The sequence below is a fragment of the Garra rufa genome, chromosome 6 (assembly GCF_049309525.1).
Source record: "Garra rufa chromosome 6, GarRuf1.0, whole genome shotgun sequence".
NCBI classification, from domain to species: Eukaryota; Metazoa; Chordata; class Actinopteri; order Cypriniformes; family Cyprinidae; genus Garra; species Garra rufa.
Window position 1 is genome coordinate 24408656 of NC_133366.1, and position 21315 is coordinate 24429970.

Genomic DNA, 21315 nt, shown 5'->3' on the forward strand with positions numbered 1-21315 from the left:
AAATATGAGCGGCCTTGGAACAACACTTGACTAATCAAGGGTCAGAGAGGGTCTAAATCATGATAGAGATTTTTATTTTTAGATGTTTTTTTGAAGTGTGCTATACTGTATATTGCATAACAAATGCATTTTTGCATAATTTCAAATTACATATTTTACTAGTGGTTTTCATCAAGTTTTTCATCTCATTACTTTCTGTTCATCAAAGTATCTTGAAAAAACCGTATCCACAGACATATTAAGTGGCACAAGTGTTTTCAATTTTGATAAGAATAAAAAATGTTTCTTTAGCAGCAAATCAGCATATAAAAGTGATTTTAGGAGGACTACGTGACACTGAAGACTTTAGTAATGATGCTGAAAACTCAGCTTTAGATTTTTAAAATATATGCAAAGAGACAGGTATTTTAAGTCATAACAATTTTATATATATGTGACCCTGGACCACAAAACCAGTCATAAGTCTAAATTTGTCGAAAATTAGATTCTTATGTCATCTGAAAGCTGAGTAAATAAACTTTACATTGATATATGGTTTGTTAAAATAGGACAATGTTTGTCTGAGATACAACTATTTGAAAACCTGGAATCTGAGGGTGCAAAAAAAATCTAAACATTGAGAAAATCGCCTTAAAAGATGTCCAAATTAAGTTCTTAGCAATGCATATTACTAATCAAAAATCAAGTTTTTATATATTTATGGTAGAAAATTTACAAAATATCTTCATGGAGCATGATCTTTACTTAATATGCTAATGATTTTTGGCATAAAAGAAAAATCGATAATTTTGACCCATACAATGTATTTTTGGCTATTGCTACAAATATACCCGTGCTACTTAAGACTGGTTTTGTGGTCCAGGGTCACATATATGCATTAATAGCCGGGGGTGAAAACTTTTGAACAGAAAGGAGATGTGTACATTTTTCTTATTTTACCTAAATATCATAATTTTTCATTTAGTACTGCCCTTCAGAGGGTACAGAAGATACTTACATGTTTCCCAGAAACCAAAATAAGTTAAATTTACCCTGATCTTATAATTCAAAAGTTTTCACCCCCTGGTTCTTAATGCATGGTTTTTCCTTCTGGTGCACCAGTGAGCATTTGAACCTTCTGTAATAGTTGCATATGAGTCTTTCAGTTGTCCTCAGTGTGAAAAGATGGATCTCAAAAATATATTTTACTATATTTTATATTATATTTTTTTTATCAAATGTAAAAGCATGTCCCTGTAACATTTTCTTGGTTAAATAAACATTACTTACACTATCAGGAAAAAACAAATATTAACAATCTAATCAATATTTTATATTAAAGCCAAGTATGAATCTCATCAAGTTAGTGTTTTTAAGCATTTTACATTTATTCCAAAATAACTAAAGGCAGATACAATTTAAACAGTATATATTATTTGTGAACTGATGTTCAGCTATTCTTTTTAATAGTTTACTTTTAACTATTTTTTTAATTTTTAAGTCATCAGAACTCTGTAAATATTAGTCACAGGCATTTTGCCAAGCTGATTACTCACTAAAACCTCCCACAACTCATGTTTTCATGCCATTTTAAGTCTTACTTTGATGTAACAAAGTAGTTATATCTAAGTTTGTAAGTTGTTTACTTTTTCAAATTATTCTTCCCATTAACACCATGATATTGTTCATGAACCAATAACAGCCGAACATAACCAGTCATATCCAAACATATCACAATCTCCTCTCATGTGACTTTCAGCCACTGATTCTCAAGTACCCCCCCCCCCCCCCCTCCCCTTCCCTACCAAACTCACAGCACGGTTAGTGGACTTAGGGGAGATGAGAGAGACATGTAACGTTACCTGCTGGTGTTACTGTTGGAAAATGTTTCTTTAGAAAAACAAGTGATTAATTTTATTAAATATTTTAATAATTATATAACAATTTCTATAACTATATAATCTATCTATATGCATATTTCTGCCAAACCCTAAAGCGAAAACGGAACAGAACTCACCAATACAGAGACCGTCATTCTCCTCATAGCCTATGCTGCAGACACAACGGCCCAGAGGTACCAGCCAATCACCATCAGCTCCACAGTACAGCCTGGGTGCGTCACGTTCCTCAGCGTTCTCCACACACGCTCCCCTGACCTCCACCAGTGAAGACGAATCCACCCGCGGTACAGTGTCTGGGAAGGCGGCAAGGTTTCTCAGGGTAGACGGGCACTTTTTATAATAAACTCTCACAGACACCAAGGCGATACATGCGCCCACGTCCTGGAAGGCCAAGTAGAAACCCTTACGAGCTATTGGACCCACTTCCCGCACTTCAGTATTCAGCCTCAGAACACGGTCGCCCAGGTCTGTCTGTGTGAAACTTTCATCGGCGGCAATAGTATCGATTTTGGCGTACTCGTTGGGATGAAAATGAGCATTGGCACCATGCGGCTCATCTGTCTCAAAGTAAAGGAGGTTAAAAGTCTCCTTACAGGTGCCGGATACCCAGGGGATGCTGTTGCAGTCCCGCAGGGTGAAGCGAAGCTCCACGTAGATCTTCTGCGCAGCCTGACGGGGTATCCAGTTTGTACGGAGCCAGTTGTTCTGGTTGGGTTCCATTACGTGGCACACCTGGAAGGTGTGGATGGGACGGTTATGCTCATCCATCTCCGTGATGGCGTCCCACTGTGGAGAGCAAAGGACAGAGGAATGAGAAGATAGATAGTGGGATAATTGGAGAAAGCAATAGAAAGGAGCGAATGCTTGGGAAGGGCAATGTTCTTTTTGAATTCTCTATGGGATTCAGAGCAGCTGGAGTCCAGAGACATCAAACAAGAGTTAGCTTCATCAAATTAGCATAAGAAACGCTGTTGTTTCACTGCAAACTGAAACACAGGCTATGTTTACATGCAAAACTAATAAGTCAACAATTGACTAATTTGTTGACAAACTCAAAAAAAAAAAAAAAAACACTTTAATCATAAAATTAATAAATGAATACACACAGGAGGTCTTTTTTCAATATCCATAAATATTTTATAGATATAATGTTGCCATCATATCAACCCAGGCTCATGAAAGTACATTCCTCTGTATACATTTCTGCACCACCGTAATTGCGTACCTTACTGCACATTTTGTGGCAGTTCCAAAAAGAAATTTCCAGAGAGTGGTGCTAAAACAAACATTCAATATGCGACCATGGCACGTTTTTATTTTGTTGGTACAGGCATGTATTGCTGCATTTTTAATTGCTGTTTGAGGTACGTATTGCAGCTGTATAGAATTCAAATATCCAAGGAGTGTCGTTACAGGTTAATGCTCTATCCTGTTGGAAATATCCCCTACACCAAACCCAACCCTAAACCTACCCGATAGTGTTAACAAATGCATAAGTGATATAAAAACACATTTGTTTTTAAACACATTAAGCTGTTTTGTCGAACCATAGTTTCACAGGGTTCATACTGGAGCCCTTCATCGCTCAAGTGCAACACCGTATCGCGTGAGCTACAGAGCTAACCTACTGAATTAAAAAACTCATGCATATGAAGCTATATATGTGTGAAGATAACGTTCAAAAGTACCAGTTTTCAAATTGTGCAGGATGTTAAAATTGTTTTGAAGTCATAACATAATATTCTGCAAGTAACTGTGTGAAAATGAGGTTTTATTAGTCAAAACTCTGTACCAGTAAATCATACTTTGTGTGAAAAGGGTTTAAAGTTGTCCAAGTTTTACTGCCTCTAGTGTTCATTTCAACTGGAAACTGCAGTGATTTGTACATATAGGTAATTTTTTTTTTCGGTTTTGCAGAAATGTATACAGAGGAATGTATTTCCAATGAGCCTATGTTGCATCATGTGCTTTTCGAAATGTCCTATTTCCCACTTCTGAAGTTGTAATTTAAAAGTTCACTGCATTCATCTTTCAGCTTTGCTGTTGGAAGGTATAGCCATGGAGGACAGCAGGTTCACTCTTGCCTGTTGCTTTGGAAAATAATAACTAAAATCCAAAATATATTGAAGATATTTAACCAATATCCAACAGATTTTCAATAAAATGTATGCTCCAATGCTGTTTTTCACTGATGTTGTTCATTACAGTTGTAGATGTTGTAGAAAAAAAATGAATTTAACTTAAACTAAAGTCACTAAAGCAATAGTTCCATCTTTCACCATGTTTAAAGTTTATAGTCGACCCAACTCGGAAACTTAAGTATCAAAATGACTCAAACAGTTCACAGTTCTGATTAAAAAGGTAGTGCAGATCTACTTTATACATTTACGTTACTCACACTTTTTTCACCTCAAAAATACCTTACAATACATATTGTATTGTGTAGGCCCACACTGCACATATTTGTTTAGTTGCATTAATGTCCTGCAAAACAACTCTCTACAACCAATCTTTTCTACTCTCATCCTGGGAGATCTTGTTATCGGTGGAGGAATGAACATTAGGCTTAGCAACAATCTTAACCACATGAGAAGGAAGGTTACTTAGAGTATTTTTTTTTTTGATAAGTTAAAAAAAAGGCAAAAACGCTAATTATACACTGGGGTGCCATCACTGTCAGGACCACTGACAGCTCACAAGTTTCTCACTGCATGTGTGGGATACATGTTATGAACATGTAAATGGAGATTTTCAGTGGACTGCACAGATTCAGATACACAGTAGATTCTAAATCTGTCATTTTGAATCTGTCAATCAGTTGGATTGAAATGATTTGCTTTGACATGTCTGTAACTACTAATTAGCGTTCCCAAAATAAATGATTAATCTCCATGATAAATGCCATGTAGAACTTAAAGGGATAGTTCACCCAAAAATGAACATTCTGTCAATGATTATTTTATGAAAAATATCTTAATTTGTGTTCCGAAGATGAACAAAGGTTTTACAGGTTTGGAATGACATGAGGGTGAATAATTAATGACATAATTTTTGGGTGAACCATTTCTTTTAAATTCCTAACACACATTATAAGCCATTGGGTCTCTAATAAATATCAAAAGAAAAAAAAATATTTTTCATGAAAAACTGACTTCTGACACTCCATATACACAAGAATGTGTTCTTCACATTGTTCTAATGTTTACAAATTTTGATTATTCTAAATAAGCGGTTTAGGGTTTAAGTTAAGGGCTTTTTCATTTACAGTCTTTCATCACTTTTAGCAAACATATGATGATCTCTAAAGATGCACTCTCTTTTGAGAGATGCGCAGCAAGATCCTTGAGCAATGGCAAGTGTGCCATCTTTAAATCTAGTTCAAACACAATAAACACCTTTAATACAGACCCAGATTACAGACATCTCATGACATACACATACACATATCTGCATTGTTATACAGAGACACTTCACAGCTTGAACTATAAGGCAGCTTTGCTAATTCTTTCACTGTATACTGTATACACTACCATTCAAAATTTGGGGATGTTTTTTTTTTAACACGTTCCTCGCCATTGACAGACATTTTTGGATTTCCGTGTTTTCACTGTTATACGGTATAGTTACGCTATTACACATCTTCTGAAAGCGTACAGAATCTCCAGATCAAAACACAGGTGAAGAAGCAGCAGAAACAAGCAATAACATACAGTATGCAAGCAGATGCCTATGCAGAATAATGTGGTCATCAAACATTAAAGGGATAGTTCACCCAAAAATGAAAATTTGATGTTTATCTGCTTACCCCCAGGGCATCCAAGATGTAGGTGACTTTGTTTCTTCAGTAGAACACAAGCAAAGATTTTTTAACTCAAACCGTTGCAGTCTGTCAGTCATATAATGTCAGTCAATGCTTACCAAATATTTAAGAGTATAAAAAACATACACAGACAAAACCAAATTAAACCCTGCGGCTCGTGATGATACATTGAGGTCTTCAGACACAAAACGATCGGTCTGTGCTCAGGACAGTAGAACGTTGTGATGGATCAAAGGTAAATGATATAAATACAGTTCAGTTTTTTTACTCCATTTACAGTATATTTTGATCATTGTTCTGAATTTCTGTTATGAAACTGAAAATGACTGAAAATGCTGGTGGTGGTGGCTGGCAACCGGGAAAGTATTAAATAAGTCTATTATATCTCTTCTGTCTCTTATATAAAGAAATCTCTCATTTACTTAGTCAATAATACAGTAAAACGTCTCAGGTTACGTATGTAACCCTGGTTCCCTGAGGGAACGAGACACTGCGTCCTGAAACGCTGTGGGGAACGCCATTGGCGGGCCGCACTCTGAGTCATGTCCAACGTCCAATGAGAAACGGGAGTGACGTCACAGGCGCGGTGACGTCATCGACCAGGAAGTATAAAAGCACGTGCGTTTGAAGCTGGCGTCAGCTCATAGGCATGAAGCGAGCGCAGCAGGGATGCGGGAATTATGGTCCGAGACGCAGTGTCTCGTTCCCTCAGGGAACCAGGGTTACATACGTAACCTGAGACGTTCCCTTCCGGGAACTCTACACTGCGTCCTGAAACGCTGTGGGGAACGAGGTATCAACGTCCCCATAACTTCCGCACCCTGCCTAGTGTCTGCTAGAACAAGGGGGGAAAAAGACAGCGTTAGTACATTACAAACCTCAGCCTGGGGATCCTGCCAGGACATGGGCGGTAATACATCTCTGACTGTGTAGCCCACCAGATCAGAGGGAAAGAGACCTCGGCCCTCGAGCCCACGAGGTCATGTCATCCTTCGATTGGTCTCGCAAGACCGAGAAGGGACAGTGTCTAGCAATACTTACCTGATGTGACACTGTAGTAACTCCGCCTGGTGATCTTGCCAGGACGCGAGTGGTAATCCACCTCTGTCTGTGATCCATCACCAGACAAGAGGGATAATGGGCCTCGGCCCTCAGGCACACGAGGAGAGATGTGGTCCTTTGTCTGCGTTACGGCCAGTACAAGAGGGACACGAGAAGTGCCTGGTGATCTTGCCAGGGCACTGGAATTCATCTCTGTCTGTGATCAGCCACCAGACAAGAGGGATAGAGTAGGCCTCGGCCTTAGGCACGCGAGGCTAGGGTTCTCAACCGCTGCCTGTCATCAGACCAGTGCAGGGGGAGAAAAAAGCTCCTCGGCCCTCGGGCGCACGAGGAGAGATGGTGGTCCTTTGTCTGCATTACAGCCAGTACAAGAGGGACACGAGAAGTGCCTGGTGACCTTGCCAGGGCACTGGAATTCATCTCTGTCTGTGATCCACCACCAGACAAGAGGGATAAGAGACCTCGGCCCTCAGGCACACGAGGATAGGGTTCTCGACCGCTGCCTGTCACACGACCAGAGCAGGGGGAGAAATGCTCCTCGGCCCTCGGGCACTCGAGGAGAAGTGGCGATCCATTGTCTGCGTTACAGCCAGTACAAGAGGGACGCAAGAAGTGCCTGGTGACCTTGCCAGGGCACTGGAACTCATCTCTGTCTGTGATCAGCCACCAGACAAGAGGGATAGAATAGGCCTCGGCCCTCAAGCACACGAGGCTAGGGTTCTCAACCGCTGCCTGTCAACAGACCAGCGCAGGGGGAGAAGAAAGGGGTTCCTCGGCCCTTGGGCACGCGAGGAAAGATAGTGGTCCATTGTCTGCATTACAGCCAGTACAAGAGGGACGCAAGAAGTGCCTGGTGATCTTGCCAGGGCACTGGAACTCATCTCTGTCTGTGATCCACCACCAGACAAGAGGGATAAGAGACCTCGGCCTTCAGGCACACGAGGCTAGGGTTCTCAACCGCTGCCTGTCACACGACCAGTGCAGAGGGAGAAAAAGCTCCTCGGCCCTCAGGCACACGAGGAGAAATGGCAGTCCATTGTCTGCGTACAGCCAGTACAAGAGGGACATAGGAAGTGCCTGGTGATCCTGCCAGGACACTGGAACTCATCTCTGTCTGTGATCAACCACCAGACACGAGGAATACAGGCCTCGGCCCTCAGGCACACGAGGCTGGAAGGAATGTAGAGGAGAGTCATACGCCTTTGTCTGGGGAATTTTGCCAGAACAAAAAGGGGTAAAAACTCTTTTCCTTACTCGAAGGAAAGCGCCTTTTTGACCTCTTGAGCCTAGCCTTAATGCTAGGGCTGAAAGATGACTGAGCCCGGAGTGGCTCTGAGGTCTAGTTCGTAGAATCTGACGAACGTAAGAGGTGAGGACCAACCCGCCGCACTGCAGATGTCCTTGATTGGGACACCTGCCATCAGAGCTTTGGAGGCTGCGACGCCTCGAGTTGAGTGAGCCTTGACTCCCATCGGGGATGGGAGACCAGAGGACTCGTATGCAGTAGAGATGGCATCAACGATCCATTTACTGATAGTAGGCTTGGAAGCCGGGCACCCCCTCTTAGGGGGGCCGTAACAGACAAACAATTGCTCTGATTTACGCCACAGGGCAGCTCTGTGGACATAAGTGTCTAGTGCTCTTACTGGACACATTAAGTTATACTTCCTCTGGTCGTGCTCCACGAATGGAGGAGGAAAAAACGCTAGCAGCGTTATTGGCTGTGGTGTTACTGAGGGGACCTTGGGTGTGTACCCAGCTCTTGGGTAGAGGAATGCTTTGGCCAACCCTGGGGCAAAGTCAATATAAGAAGGGGCCACTGAAAGGGCCTGTAGGTCACCGACTCTCTTGAGAGATGTTAGCGCCAACAGCAGTGCTGTTTTTAGGGTAAGTATCCGATCGGAGGCCTCCTCCAGAGGCTCGAAGGGAGGCTTACACAGCGCTTCTAATACCACAACCAGGTCCCATGTAGGGACTCTCGGTCTTGCACGAGGCCTCAGCCTGAGTGCACCGCGGAGGAAACGTGAGACCAGGGGGTTTCTGCCCACTGAAAGGCCGCCCTGAGGGGCGTGGTAAGCCGATATAGCCGCCACGTACACCTTCAGGGTGGAGTGAGCTAACCCAGCGGACAAACGAGTTTGCAGGAACTCCAGCACTGTACCGATCGGGCAGTGGACTGGGTTTGAGTGGCGTTCGTGACACCATGACGCAAACAGGTTCCACTTTAGGCCATAAAGTTTCCTCGTAGAGGGAGCTCTGGATTGAAGGATGGTCTCAGCAACCTCGGTTGAGAGACCAGCTTCTATGAGTTGTGCCCCCTCAGGGGCCACACCCATAACTTCCATTTCTCTGGGTGGGGGTGGCGTATTGCGCCCCCAGCCTGAGAAAGAAGGTCGCTCCTGACAGGAATCTCCCATGGAGAGCCGTCGAGGAGAGCGATTATATCCGAGAACCATACTCGGGCCGGCCAGTACGGGGCTACTAGCAGCAGCCGTACTCCGTACCGGCGCACTCTTTCCAGAACTCCCGGGAGCAGAGCGATCGGGGGAAAAGCGTACAGACGAAGCCTCGGCCACGTCTGTACCATGGCATCCAGTCCTAGAGGAGCTGGAGGAACTAGAGAGTACCAAAGGGGACATTGCGATGTCTCCTGAGTCGCAAAGAGGTCCACCAAAAACTCTCCATATCTGCTTCACCACCTGAGGGTGAAGCATCCATTCCCCGGGCCTCAGCCCCTGCCTCGACAGGACGTCTGCTCCCACATTGAGACGTCCAGGAATGTGAACTGCTCTCAATGAGAGAAGCTTCCCTTGTGACCACAGGATGATCTGGTACGCCAGCTTGTATAAGGGGCGTGAACGCAGACCTCCCTGGTGGTTTATATAGTAGACCACCGCCGTGTTGTCCGTGCGGACCAGCACGTGACGGTTTCTCAGGTCTGGAAGGAAATGCTTCAGAGCCAGGAACACTGCCAACATCTCTAGGCAATTTATGTGCCAGGAGTGATGCTGGTCGTTCCATAGGCCTTGGGTGGAGCGGCCACTCATGACCGCTCCCCACCCGGTGAGGGATGCATCTGTCGCTAGCGTGACGCGGCGGCAAGGAGCTCCCAGCACTGGACCTTGTAGTAGGAACCAGGGCTTCTTCCACATGACTAAGGCACGTAGGCAGCGCCGCGTGACCTTGATCTTGCGGAATGGGTTCCCCCTCGAGGAAAACCCTTTGGTTTTGAGCCACCACTGCAGTGGTCTCATGTACAGCAGTCCAAGAGGTATCACGTTGGATGCAGCTGCCATAAGACCTAACAGTACTTGGAACTGTTTGACAGTGAGTAGCAGGCCTAGCTTGACCGCATTTACTGCAGTAAGGATCGACTCTATCCGAGCAGGTGACAATCGTGCCTGCATCGTGATCGAATCCCAGATTACACCTAGATAAGTGGTTCTCTGTAATGGAGATAGCACACTTTTCTTGGCGTTGAGTCTCAACCCCAGCTTTTTCATGTGAGCAAGAACAACATCTCGATGTTGAGCCGCTAACTGTTCTGAACTGGTTAGAATGAGCCAGTCGTCTATGTAGTTGAGTATGCGGATGCCCTGGAGTCGCAATGGAGCCAGAGCAGCATCCACACACTTCGTAAAAGTTCGGGGAGAGAGCGCTAGGCCGAACGGAAGAACTCTGTATTGGTAAGCTTTGCCCCTGAAAGCGAACCTGAGAAACTTCCGGTGTTGAGGAAGGATGGAGACGTGAAAGTATGCGTCTTTCAGATCTATCGTGACAAACCAGTCCTCGGACCTGATTTGGGACACGACCTGTTTGACAGTCAACATTTTGAACTTCAGTTTTCTTACTGAGAGGTTTAGCTGTCTGAGATCTAATGAAGTACCGGCTGTAGAACCCGGCTTCTCTGCATTGAGGAGGGACCACCTCGATGGCCTCCTTCCTCAGGAGAGTATTCACTTCCTGTTCCAATACCAGAGCCTGCTCGGGGCCTACCAGAGTAGGAAATACCCCGCTGAAAGGTGGCGGCCTGGCGCCGAATTGAATGGAATAACCTTTCTCTACAGTACGCAGGACCCACATAGAAATATTTGGCAGTAGTTTCCACGCTGCCAGAAATTCTACTAAGGGAACCAGCCTCTCGAGACTGGTCTCTGGATTTATTAGAGGAGCTAACTTGGTGACCTGTAGCAGCGAACTGGCAGGATGCACCTGAAGTGAGCGCTCTCGAGACCCCCGTGGGGGTGGCGAACACTCTGGTTCCGCTACGTTTCCGGGCGGAAGGACCAGAGAATGAAGTTCGCGGGAGACTGCCGCGCCCTGTAACACCGGCAGGGTTAGCTGACGAATCTCCTGAGGGCCCCGAAGAGAGGTGGTCACCGTACTCCTCAGAGGCGGTGAGGCACCTGAATCTTCGAGAGGGGCTGCCCTCATTGGCCCTGGGCCACGACCATCAGGGCCGTTTAGCCGCGGCCCTCTTAGACTGTAGGACGACCCTCAGGTCGGGCCTAGTCTTCGAGGACCCCGGCTTGGAGCGTTGCTGAGCCCGCCCTCTAGGCCGCGCCGGAGGGGCACGGGTAGCAACGCTCCTTTTCTGGGTCTCCCTGTGTGAGGAGCTGGAGTGCGGCGAGGGAGGTAGCGCTGGAACGCCGCTGCCTGCCTACGGGCCTCCTGGTGCCTGTTGACAACTGTGTCAACAGAGTCACCGAAGAGGCCAGCGGGGTGCAGGGGGGCGTCCAGGAGCGTGACCCTGTCCTTCTCTTTCATGTCGGACAGGGTCAGCCAGAGATGCCTCTCCGCGGCCACCAATGCTGCCATAGACCGCCCAACAGCGCGAGCGGTCTCCTTGGTGGCCCGAAGCGCCAGATCAGCGGTCCTACGCATCTCTGACACGCTCACCTCCTCGCCATCACTAAGCTCCTTCAGCAGGTCGGCTTGGTACGCCTGGAGCACAGACATGGTGTGTAAACATGCACCAGCCTGACCTGCTGCCGCATAAGCCTTGCCCATCAAGCCTGATGTTACTTTTAATGGCTTGGTGGGCAAGGACGGAGCCTTCAGGGACGATGCCAGGCCGGGAGACAGATAGCTCGCTAGTGTCTGCTCGACCTGAGGCATCGCCCTGTAGCCGTATCCCTCCATCCCCCCCACATTACCGTAGTAATCTGAGGCGGGGGAGTAGAGACGAGAGGAATACGGCTTATCCCACGACCTCGCGATTTCTTTATGGAGGTCGGGGAAAAAGGGAAGGCTCCGTTTGGGAGGTGCTGATTTAGCCCGCAGGAAGCGCTCATCAAGCCTGCTCGCCTGGGGCTCTGGATCTGGAGCGGGTGACCAGCTGATGTTGAGCTTGGCCACCGCGCTCGTCAGCACCTCCACCAGCTCCTCATACTGGGGTGAACGGGGGGGCGGTTGTGGGAGGTCAACGCTCTCGATGTCAACCTCCTCGGAGGAAGACAGGAGAAGCGTTGACTCCTCCTCTCGGAGGGAAGGAACCGCAGTGCGGGCTTCCTCATCCAAGAGGAGGTCATACGATCCGCTGGGTGAGGAGAGAGATAGGGGATCACCCGTCTCAACTCCCTCCAGCAGATCTAGCTGCGAACCCCACGAGTGCAGCTGCCGCTCCGCCTCGACGGAAGCGGGGCCAGACCCGCGGGGAACGCTAGCGAAAGCCCCCTCCTCAAAGAGGGCTTTCCGGGAACGGAGCAACCGCAGCGGCATCCGCTCGCACTGCGGGCAGCCAGCCCCCTCAAGGGCTGACCTAGCGTGCTCCGCTCCCAAGCAGGCTACACATAGATCGTGTGTATCCCCACCAACAATGAAGCGTTGGCAGGGAGGGACACACCGTCTATGTGGCTGCTGAACCGCCATAGATCGCTCGTTCTTAAAAGAACGTTCGTTCTTAAAAGAACGTTTTCCCCCTGGCATTTCTGCTCAAATAAAAGTAGTGCAATTGGCACTGAAAAACAGCAGAATGCGAATCAGACAGACAATAACACAGAGCGCTCTCGCTGAATGACAAAAGCTGACGCCAGCTTCAAACGCACGTGCTTTTATACTTCCTGGTCGATGACGTCACCGCGCCTGTGACGTCACTCCCGTTTCTCATTGGACGTTGGACATGACTCAGAGTGCGGCCCGCCAATGGCGTTCCCCACAGCGTTTCAGGACGCAGTGTAGAGTTCCCGGAAGGGAACAATAATATTATGCAATATCATTATGATTTAAAATAGCTGTTTTATATTTGAGTAATTTTGAAATGTACTTTGTTCCTGTGATGCAAAGCTAAATATTCAGCAGCCATTACTTCAGTCCTCAGTGTCACATGATCCTTTAGAAATTATTATAATATGCTGATTTGATGTTCTAGAAACATTTCTTAATATTGCCAATGCTGAAAACAGCTAATTAATATTTTTAGTAAATTTAGAATTAATTTTAGTATGGAAATGATTAATCATGATTTGCTCGTGAAAATGTTCATATACTGTACAGATTTCATGCAAGCATCTGTGTGTACGCACAATTATTGAATTAGACCAAATATTTGCCCCTACTGATAGTAAGATATCACTGCCTATTTATTTCACTGTCAGGTTTAGGCAACGTGAGACTCCTTACTGCCATTTTCAATAGACTTACATCATTTTTTAGGTAGTATCTGTAGGCTGTGATGTGCTACCCATAATGCTAAGGCTGTGAACACAGCAAGGCATAAGAGCCTAATAGATTTACCAAAGCCAGAAGCTACTGCTGAATCAAACAGTAATGACATGACGTCTGGCCCTCACACTGCTGCTCTGCTTTCAGCGGCTTACTACATTGTTCTCTCTTTTACACATCCTTTTTCTCTTTCCAAACGTGTTGTATTGCACACATTTGCTTTTCCAAACACTTCCCATGTCTTATCACCAGGCTCTCACTCTCTTTTCCACATGTTCTCACTTTCTTTTTCACAAACTCTCACTGTGTTCTGGCATTCTGATTTTCCACCCATTCAGTCATTCTCTCGCTCAGTCCTTTTGTACTCCCACTTGCTTTTACACTTTACTGTTTTCCTCTTTCTGTGTCTTCAGCATAAATCTCTTCCTCCAATCATCTGTTTCCTCTTCTTTTTCTTTTATTTCTTATCTCCCTAATCTCTCTCCCTCTGATAATTAATTAGGAAGGATGCACTTCATTAGCACTAAAGCCTCCACTTATTCACTTTCATTATTGCCGTGATAAGCTAAGCCTTCCCTAATAGCCTCTCAATCAGAAACTTGCTGTATCATAGCCCTGATGTGTGCCGATAGCTCTTCACAATAGTCCGTTGTTTGCAACCAAAAAGTTTGATTGAAAGAGTGTCTGAAGAGAGCCATTTCCAAACAGGTCAAGTAAGCACAAGTTTAATTTTCAGCCTAAAATGGATATAATGGCATTAAAATGCTTGTGGAATGCGGAAAACACAGACTCAGAATCTAAATGGAATTTACTGTATAATGAGGAATGTCATGGAATTTGCCAAATTTTGGATTAATAAATTAATTGTCAGGACACTTAAATCAAAACTTGAAATGGACTAGTGTCTGTGAATATTAAGCCGCAAAATACAATTTTAATAAGAATCCTGCATGTTCTGTGTGACTCTGTGTGAATGAATGGCGCAGATGTGCGTTTTTTTTTTACTACACATACTGAATAGTGCATGGTGCTCATGGTGTTTTTAGCCTCTGTTGCCTCAATATATAATTGCATGACCACATAAACAATCAGCTCTGAGAGTCACTTCATGTGGATTTTAAGGTTTCTTGTGAGAAAAACTAAAAGTACTCTCATATCATACAAAAAAGAAACCTTAAGGTCTTCAAAGCAACCTGTCAAAATAAAAGTTTGGTTTAACTTGAAGATACTAGAACAGAAATATATTACTTAATTCAATGATAGTACTACCACTAGTAATACAATTATAGAAACATTACTTTTAAGGAATATATTTACCAGAAAAATGATTTACCAGAATGTTTTTACTAGAAAAATGTAAATACACAACACAGTATTTCTGAAAAAGAAAATAAGTTATTTTATTTTATAAAAGTCAATTATTTAGAGATGATTTTGATTATTTAAAATTTAATGAATAATGCTAAATTTGAGAAAAAAATAAAACGCATTTCATAGGGCCTTAACAATATTATTTTTGTTTAACTTTGTTTATTAACTTTAAATAAATTGCTGGTAAATTGTGTACGTTTCATGATTTCAATTCATTAGGCATGATTTTTGATCAATAAAGTTTAATTTAACCATTAAAACAGAGTCTAGAAAAACTAAAATGGGAAAAAATGGAATTCAGAAAACTTTAAGCGGAAAAAAGTGGAATTTAGGAAAAAAGAAAACAGAATTTGGGAAAAAATAAAACTGAAGTCATAGGGTCCTAGTCATAAGAAAACGACCCAGGTTACATATGTAACCCAGGTTCCCTGAGGGAACGAAAGCTGCATCAAGCGCTATGGGGAAAGCCATTGGCGAACCACGCTCTGAATATCGTGTGTATAACCAATCCGGCATCTACGATGGCATCTACGATCCATCTACTGATAGTAGGCTTAGAAGCAGGGCACCCCCTCTTAGGGGGGCCATAACAAACGAGAAGTTGCTCCGTCTTACGCCACAGGGCAGCTCTGTTGGACGTATGTGTCCAATGCTCGCACTGGACACATACAGTTATACTTATACTTCTGCTGGTCAGGCTCCAGAAATGGAGGAAGATAGAAGGCCTGGAGTACGACGGGCTGTGGTGTGGATGTAGGGACCTTGGGAACATACCCTGCACGGGGGTAAAGGAATGCTTTGGCCAGACCGGGCGCAAAGTCTACACCGCGTTCCAAATTATTATGCAAATGATATCTTTCTCTGGTTTTCATAATTAGTCAATGCAAATGACAGTCAGTATAATTTTTAAGTCATCAACCATTAGGGTATAATTCGAATTTTATTAAACAAACCTCCTAATGATAACAGTATTTATTTCAAAAATAAAAAACTGAAAATGCACTGTTCCACATTATTATGCACAACAGAGTTAAAACATTGTATAGGTTGTAAAGAACTGAAAATGGGCATTTGCTGAATTTGCAGCATTAGGTGGTCATATTTACTGAAATCTAAATCTATTTCAATCAAAAACATCCTAACTGGGCAAGTTACATCTTACCATAGGACCCCTTCTTTGATATCGCTATCACAATTCTTGCATCCATTGAATTTGTGAGTTTTTGGAGAGTTTCTGATTGAATTTGTTTGCAGGATGCCAGAATAGCCTCCCAGAGCTGCTGTTTTGATGTGAACTGCCTCCCACCTTCATAGATCTTTTGCTTGAGGATGCTCCAAAGGTTCTCAATCTGGTTGAGGTCAGGGGAGGATGGTGGCCACACCATGAGTTTCTCATCTTTTATGCAGATAGCAGCCAATGACAGAGGTATTATTTGCAGCATGAGATGGTGCATTGTCATGCATGAAGATGATTTTGCTACGGAAGGCACAGTTCTTCTTTTTGTACCATGAAAGAAAGTGGTAAGTCAAAAACTCGACATACTTTGCCGAGGTCATTTTAATACCTTTAGGGATCCTAAAGGGGCCAACCAGCTCTCTCCCTATGATTCTGGCCAAAAACGCCACCTCCTTGTTGTGGTCGCAGCCTTGTTGGGACATGTTCCATCCACTACTCCATCTATCTGGACCATCCAAAGATGCACAACACTCATCAGTAAACAAGACTGTTTGAAAATGAGTCTTCATGTATGTCTGGGCCCACTGCAACCGTTTCTGCTTGTGAGCATTAGTTAGGAGTGGCCGAATAGTAGGTTTATGCACAACTGCAAGCCTCTGGAGGATCCTACACCTTGATGTTTGCGGGACTCAAGAGGCACCAGCAGCTTCAAAAACCTGTTTGCTACTTTGTAATGGCATTTTAGTAGCTGCTCTCTTAATCTGATGAATTTGTCTGGCAGAAACCTTCCTCATTCTGCCTTTACCTGCACGAACCTGTCTGTGCTCTGAATCAGCCTCAAATCTCTTCACAGTACAATGATCACGCTTACGTTTTCGTGAAATATCTGTTTTCATACCTTGTCCAAAGCATTGCACTATTTGATGCTTTTCGGCAGCAGAGAGACCTTTTTCTTTCCCATAATTGCTTGAAACCTGTGGCCTGCTTAATAATGTGGAACATCCTTCTTAAGTACTTTTCCTTTAATTGGGCTCATTTGGCAAACTATTTATCACAGGTGTCTGAGATTCATTTCAGTGATCCAAATAGCCATGAGACACAATACCATCCATGAGTTTAATTGAAAAACAAAAAACTGTGTGTTTATGACACTTACATACAATTTGCATAATAATTTGGAACGCGGTGTAAATAAGAAGGGGCCACTGACAAGGCCTGAAGGTCACCAACTCTTTTTAAAGAAGAGAGAGCAAGTAGCAAAGCAGTCTTGATCGTGAGCATGCGATCAGAGACTTCCTCTATAGGCTCAAAGGGTGGCCTACAGAGGGCTTCAAGCACCACAGCGAGGTCCCAGGTAGGTACCCGGGGGCGTACCCGAGGTCTCAACCTCAGTGCGCCGCGGAGGAAACAAATTACTAAGGGGTTTTTACCCACAGTCCGTCCCTCAATAGGTGTGTGGTAAGCTGAGAGTGCCGCCACATAAACCTTAAGGGTGAAATGAGTTAGCCCTGTAGAGAAACGGGTCTGCAGGAACTCCAGAACTGTACCAATCGGGCAGTTGACTGGGTCTAACTGGCGGTCTCTACACCAGGAGGAAAAAAGTTTCCACTTCAAGGCATAAAGTTTCCTCGTAGAGGGAGCTCTAGAATGAAGGATGGTCTCAACAACCTCACTTGAGAGACCCGAAGCTATGAGCTGTGCCCCCTCAGGGGCCACACCCACAGCTTCCACATTTCTGGGCGGGGATGCAGAATGGAGCCGTCCGCTTGAGAGAGAAGGTCCCTTCTGATCGGGATTTCCCATGGAGTGCCGTCTAGGAGGGATATCAGGTCTGAGTGCTGTCGGTGCGTACGAGTGTAGGTCCGTAGGTCTGGGAGGAAGTGTTTTAAAGCTAGAAACACGGCCAGCATCTCCAGGCAGTTGATGTGCCAAAGGAGATGGCGGCCTGTCCACAGACCGCGGGCTGAGCTGCCACTCATGACCGCCCCCCAACCAGTGAGGGATGCGTCTGTCGCTAGCGTTACGCGGCGGCAAGGAACTCCCAGGCCCTGGGAAAGGAACCAGGGTTTCTTCCACATGTCTAAGGCACGTAAGCAGCACCGCGTGACCTTGATTGTGCGGAACGAATTTCCCCTCGGGGAAAAACCCCTGGTTTTGAGCCACCACTGTAGGGGCCTCATGTGCATTAGTCCAAAAGGTATCATGTTGGAAGCTGCTGCCATCAGACCCAAAAGTACTTGAAACTGTTTCACAGTGAGTAGCTGGCCTAGCTTGATTCCTCTGACTGCTGTGAGAATCAACTCGATCCGAGCGGGTGACATTCGTGCCTGCATCGTGGTCGATTCCCACACTACACCTAGATAAGTGGCTCTCTGTGATGGAGATAGCACACTTTTCTTGGCATTCAGTCTCAACCCCAAATTTTTCATGTGAGCAAGAACAACATCTCGATGTTGGACCGCTAACTGTTCTGTCTGGGCCAAAATCAGCCAGTCGTCGATATAGTTCAGAATGCGGATGCTCTGGAGACTCAGAGGAGCCAGAGCAGCATCCACACACTTGAGAGGGCTAGGCCGAAGGGAAGCACCCGATATTGGTAAGCTTTGCCCCTGAAAGCGAACCTCAGGAACTTCCTGTGTTGGGGAAGGATGGAGATGTGAAAGTAAGCGTCTTTCAAATCTATCGTGACGAACCAGTCCTCGGACCTGATATGCGACACGACTTGATTGACTGTGAGCATTTTGAACTTCAGTCTCTTGACTGAGCGGTTCAGTCGGCGGAGATCCAAAATAGGCTGTAGCCCTCCATCCTTCTTGGGAACAATGAAGTAGCGGCTGTAGAACCCTGACTCCCTGTCTTGAGGAGGGACCACCTCGATGGCCTCCTTCCTCAGAAGAGAGACTACTTCCTGCTCCATAACCAGAGCCTGCCCGGGGCCCACAAGTGTGGGAAAAATCCTCTCGAAAGGCGGCAGTTGTGCGCCGAATTGGATGTAATAACCTCTTTCTACAGTATGCAGGACCCAAGTAGACACATTTGGCAGTAGTTTCCACGCTGCTACAAATTCTACTAAGGGAACCAGCCTCTCAAGGCTGGCCTCTGGCTGTAATTGAGGCCCTCGTAGGGGCGGCGAGCACCTCAGTCCCGCTACGTTGCCGGGCGGAGGTATAGGCTAGCTGGAGACTGCCGCGCCCTGTAGCACTGGCAGGGGTGGCTGACAGATCTCCTGAGGGCCCGGGGGGAGACGGGCACCATGTAATGCATTGAGATCCGCTCGCCCTCGAGAGGGGCTGCCCTCAATGACCCTGACGCACAGTCGTCAGGGTCTCTTGGCCGAGGACCTCCTAGACTGAAGGACGACCCTTAGGTCGGGCCTAGTCCTGTCGCCAAACAGACCAGAAGGCTGCAGCGGGGCGTCCAGGAGGAAGACCCTGTCTTTCTCTTTCATGTCAGACAGGGTCAACCAAAGATGTCTCTCCATGGCTACCAGGGCTGCCATAGACCGCCCAACTGCACGGGCGGTCTCCTTGGTAGCACAGAGAGCAAGATCAGTGGTACGACGCAGCTCTAAAACGTCAACTTCCTCGCCGTCGTTAAGCTCTTTCAGCAGGTCCGCTTGATATGCCTGCAACACCGACATGGTGTGCAGGTGGGCACCAGCTTAACCTGCTGCCGTGTACGCCTTGCCCACCAGCGCTGAAGATGTTCGCAGCGGCTTGACAGATGAGACGAGAACGGCTTTCCCCACGATTTCGACACCTCAGTGTGGAGATCGGGGAAAAAGGGAAGGCTCCGTCTTGGAGGTGGTTGTTTTGTCATCATGCTGTTTCTCAGCAGGCCAATCGATCTTGAGCTTGGCAACCGCACGAGTAACCACCTCCAAGAGCTCCTCGTATTGGGGCGACTGATCTTTAGTGAGCGGGAGATCTGAAACGCTTTCCACATCAACCTCCTCAGTGGAAGACAGGAGAAGCAGTGAGCCCTCATCCCGGGGGGGAAGTAACCGCAGGGCGGGCTTCCGCACCCAGAAAGAGAGCCTCAGATCTGTCGGGTGAGGTAGGAGATAGGGGATCACCCGTCTCCATACCCTCCAACAAATCTAACTGCGAACCCCACGAATGCAGCTGCCGCTCCGCCTCAGCGGAAGTGGGGCCAGCACCGCGGGGAACGCTGGAGAAGGCTCCTTTCTTGAAAGTACCGCGTACCGGAAGCTGGTCACAATGCTGGCAACCGGCCCCCTCGAGAGCCGACTCAGCATGCTCCGCTCCCAGGCAAACCACACACAAGCTGTGTGTGTCCCAGCCAGTAATGTAACGCTGGCAGGGAGGAACACACCGCTTGAAGTGTGATTCGCCTTCACTCACTAACTTTAATTTTTTCTTTTTTGCCCCTAGCAGACATTATCACTAAAATAAAAGGTGTGCTAACTTGCACAAAAAAAAGGAGTGATAATCAGACAGTACACAACACAGAGCGCTTCGCTGAAATGACAGAAAGCTGACGCCGGCTCCGTCGCACGTGCTTTTATACTTCCTGGTCACTTACATCACCCAGCCTGTGACGTCACGCCCTCATTCGGATTGGTTATACACACAATATTCAGAGCGTGGTTCGCCTTTGTGCTTCAAGTGCTTTGAAGCTTCTGTCACCTCTCTACTGCAATCTTGGCCCATTCCTTGCCTGAAAAAGCTTTCAGATCACTGATAATCTTTGGTTTTCACTTTGCCACTGCTTTCTTCAAATTCAACCAAATGTTTTCAATAAAAATTAAACCTGAAGACTGAACAAGCCACTCAAGTACATTCCATAACTGATCCCTGAACCAAGCAGAAGTAAATTTTGGATGTATACTTTGGGATGACTGTCCTGCAGAAAAGTCCATTGATCATCAGCTTCAGTCTTTGCACTAAAGGCATCACAATTCTTGCCAAAATGGCCTGATACTTCAAAGAATCCATGATGTCCTTCATACGGTCATGTTTTCCACTTACTGCTACAATAAAACACCCCTCTAACAGGACTGGTCCACCCCAAAGTTTGACAATGAAGATGGTGTTCTTCTGCTCATAAGCTCTGCCTTTTTTGCACCAGACATACCACTAATCCATAGGTCCAAAAAGTTCAAGTTTGGTCAGATCACTCTATAAAACATTCTTGCAGAACTCCACATGTCTATCTAAATTAATTTTAACATGTTCACGTCAGCCTTTTTGTTCTTCTTGGTTAAGAGTGGTATTCAGCACGAAGGCCATAATTGTCTAGTGCTCTTCTTATACACTGCATTGAAATGTTTTTCCTCCTTTCGTTGGGTCATCTTACAAGTCTTTGGTTGTACATTGCAG

General features: G+C 45.7%; 1 protein-coding gene across 1 annotated transcript in view; it reads right to left on the reverse strand.

The window, feature by feature from the left end:
- LOC141336891 (ephrin type-A receptor 6-like) overlaps window positions 1–21315 on the reverse strand; it is a 107366-nt gene that overhangs the window by 55846 nt on the left and 30205 nt on the right. Inside the window, exon 2 of the mRNA XM_073842609.1 lies at window positions 1997–2666. Coding sequence (XP_073698710.1) covers window positions 1997–2648 — 652 coding nt within the window. The 5' untranslated portion in view covers window positions 2649–2666. The remainder of the gene's footprint in view (window positions 1–1996; window positions 2667–21315) is intronic.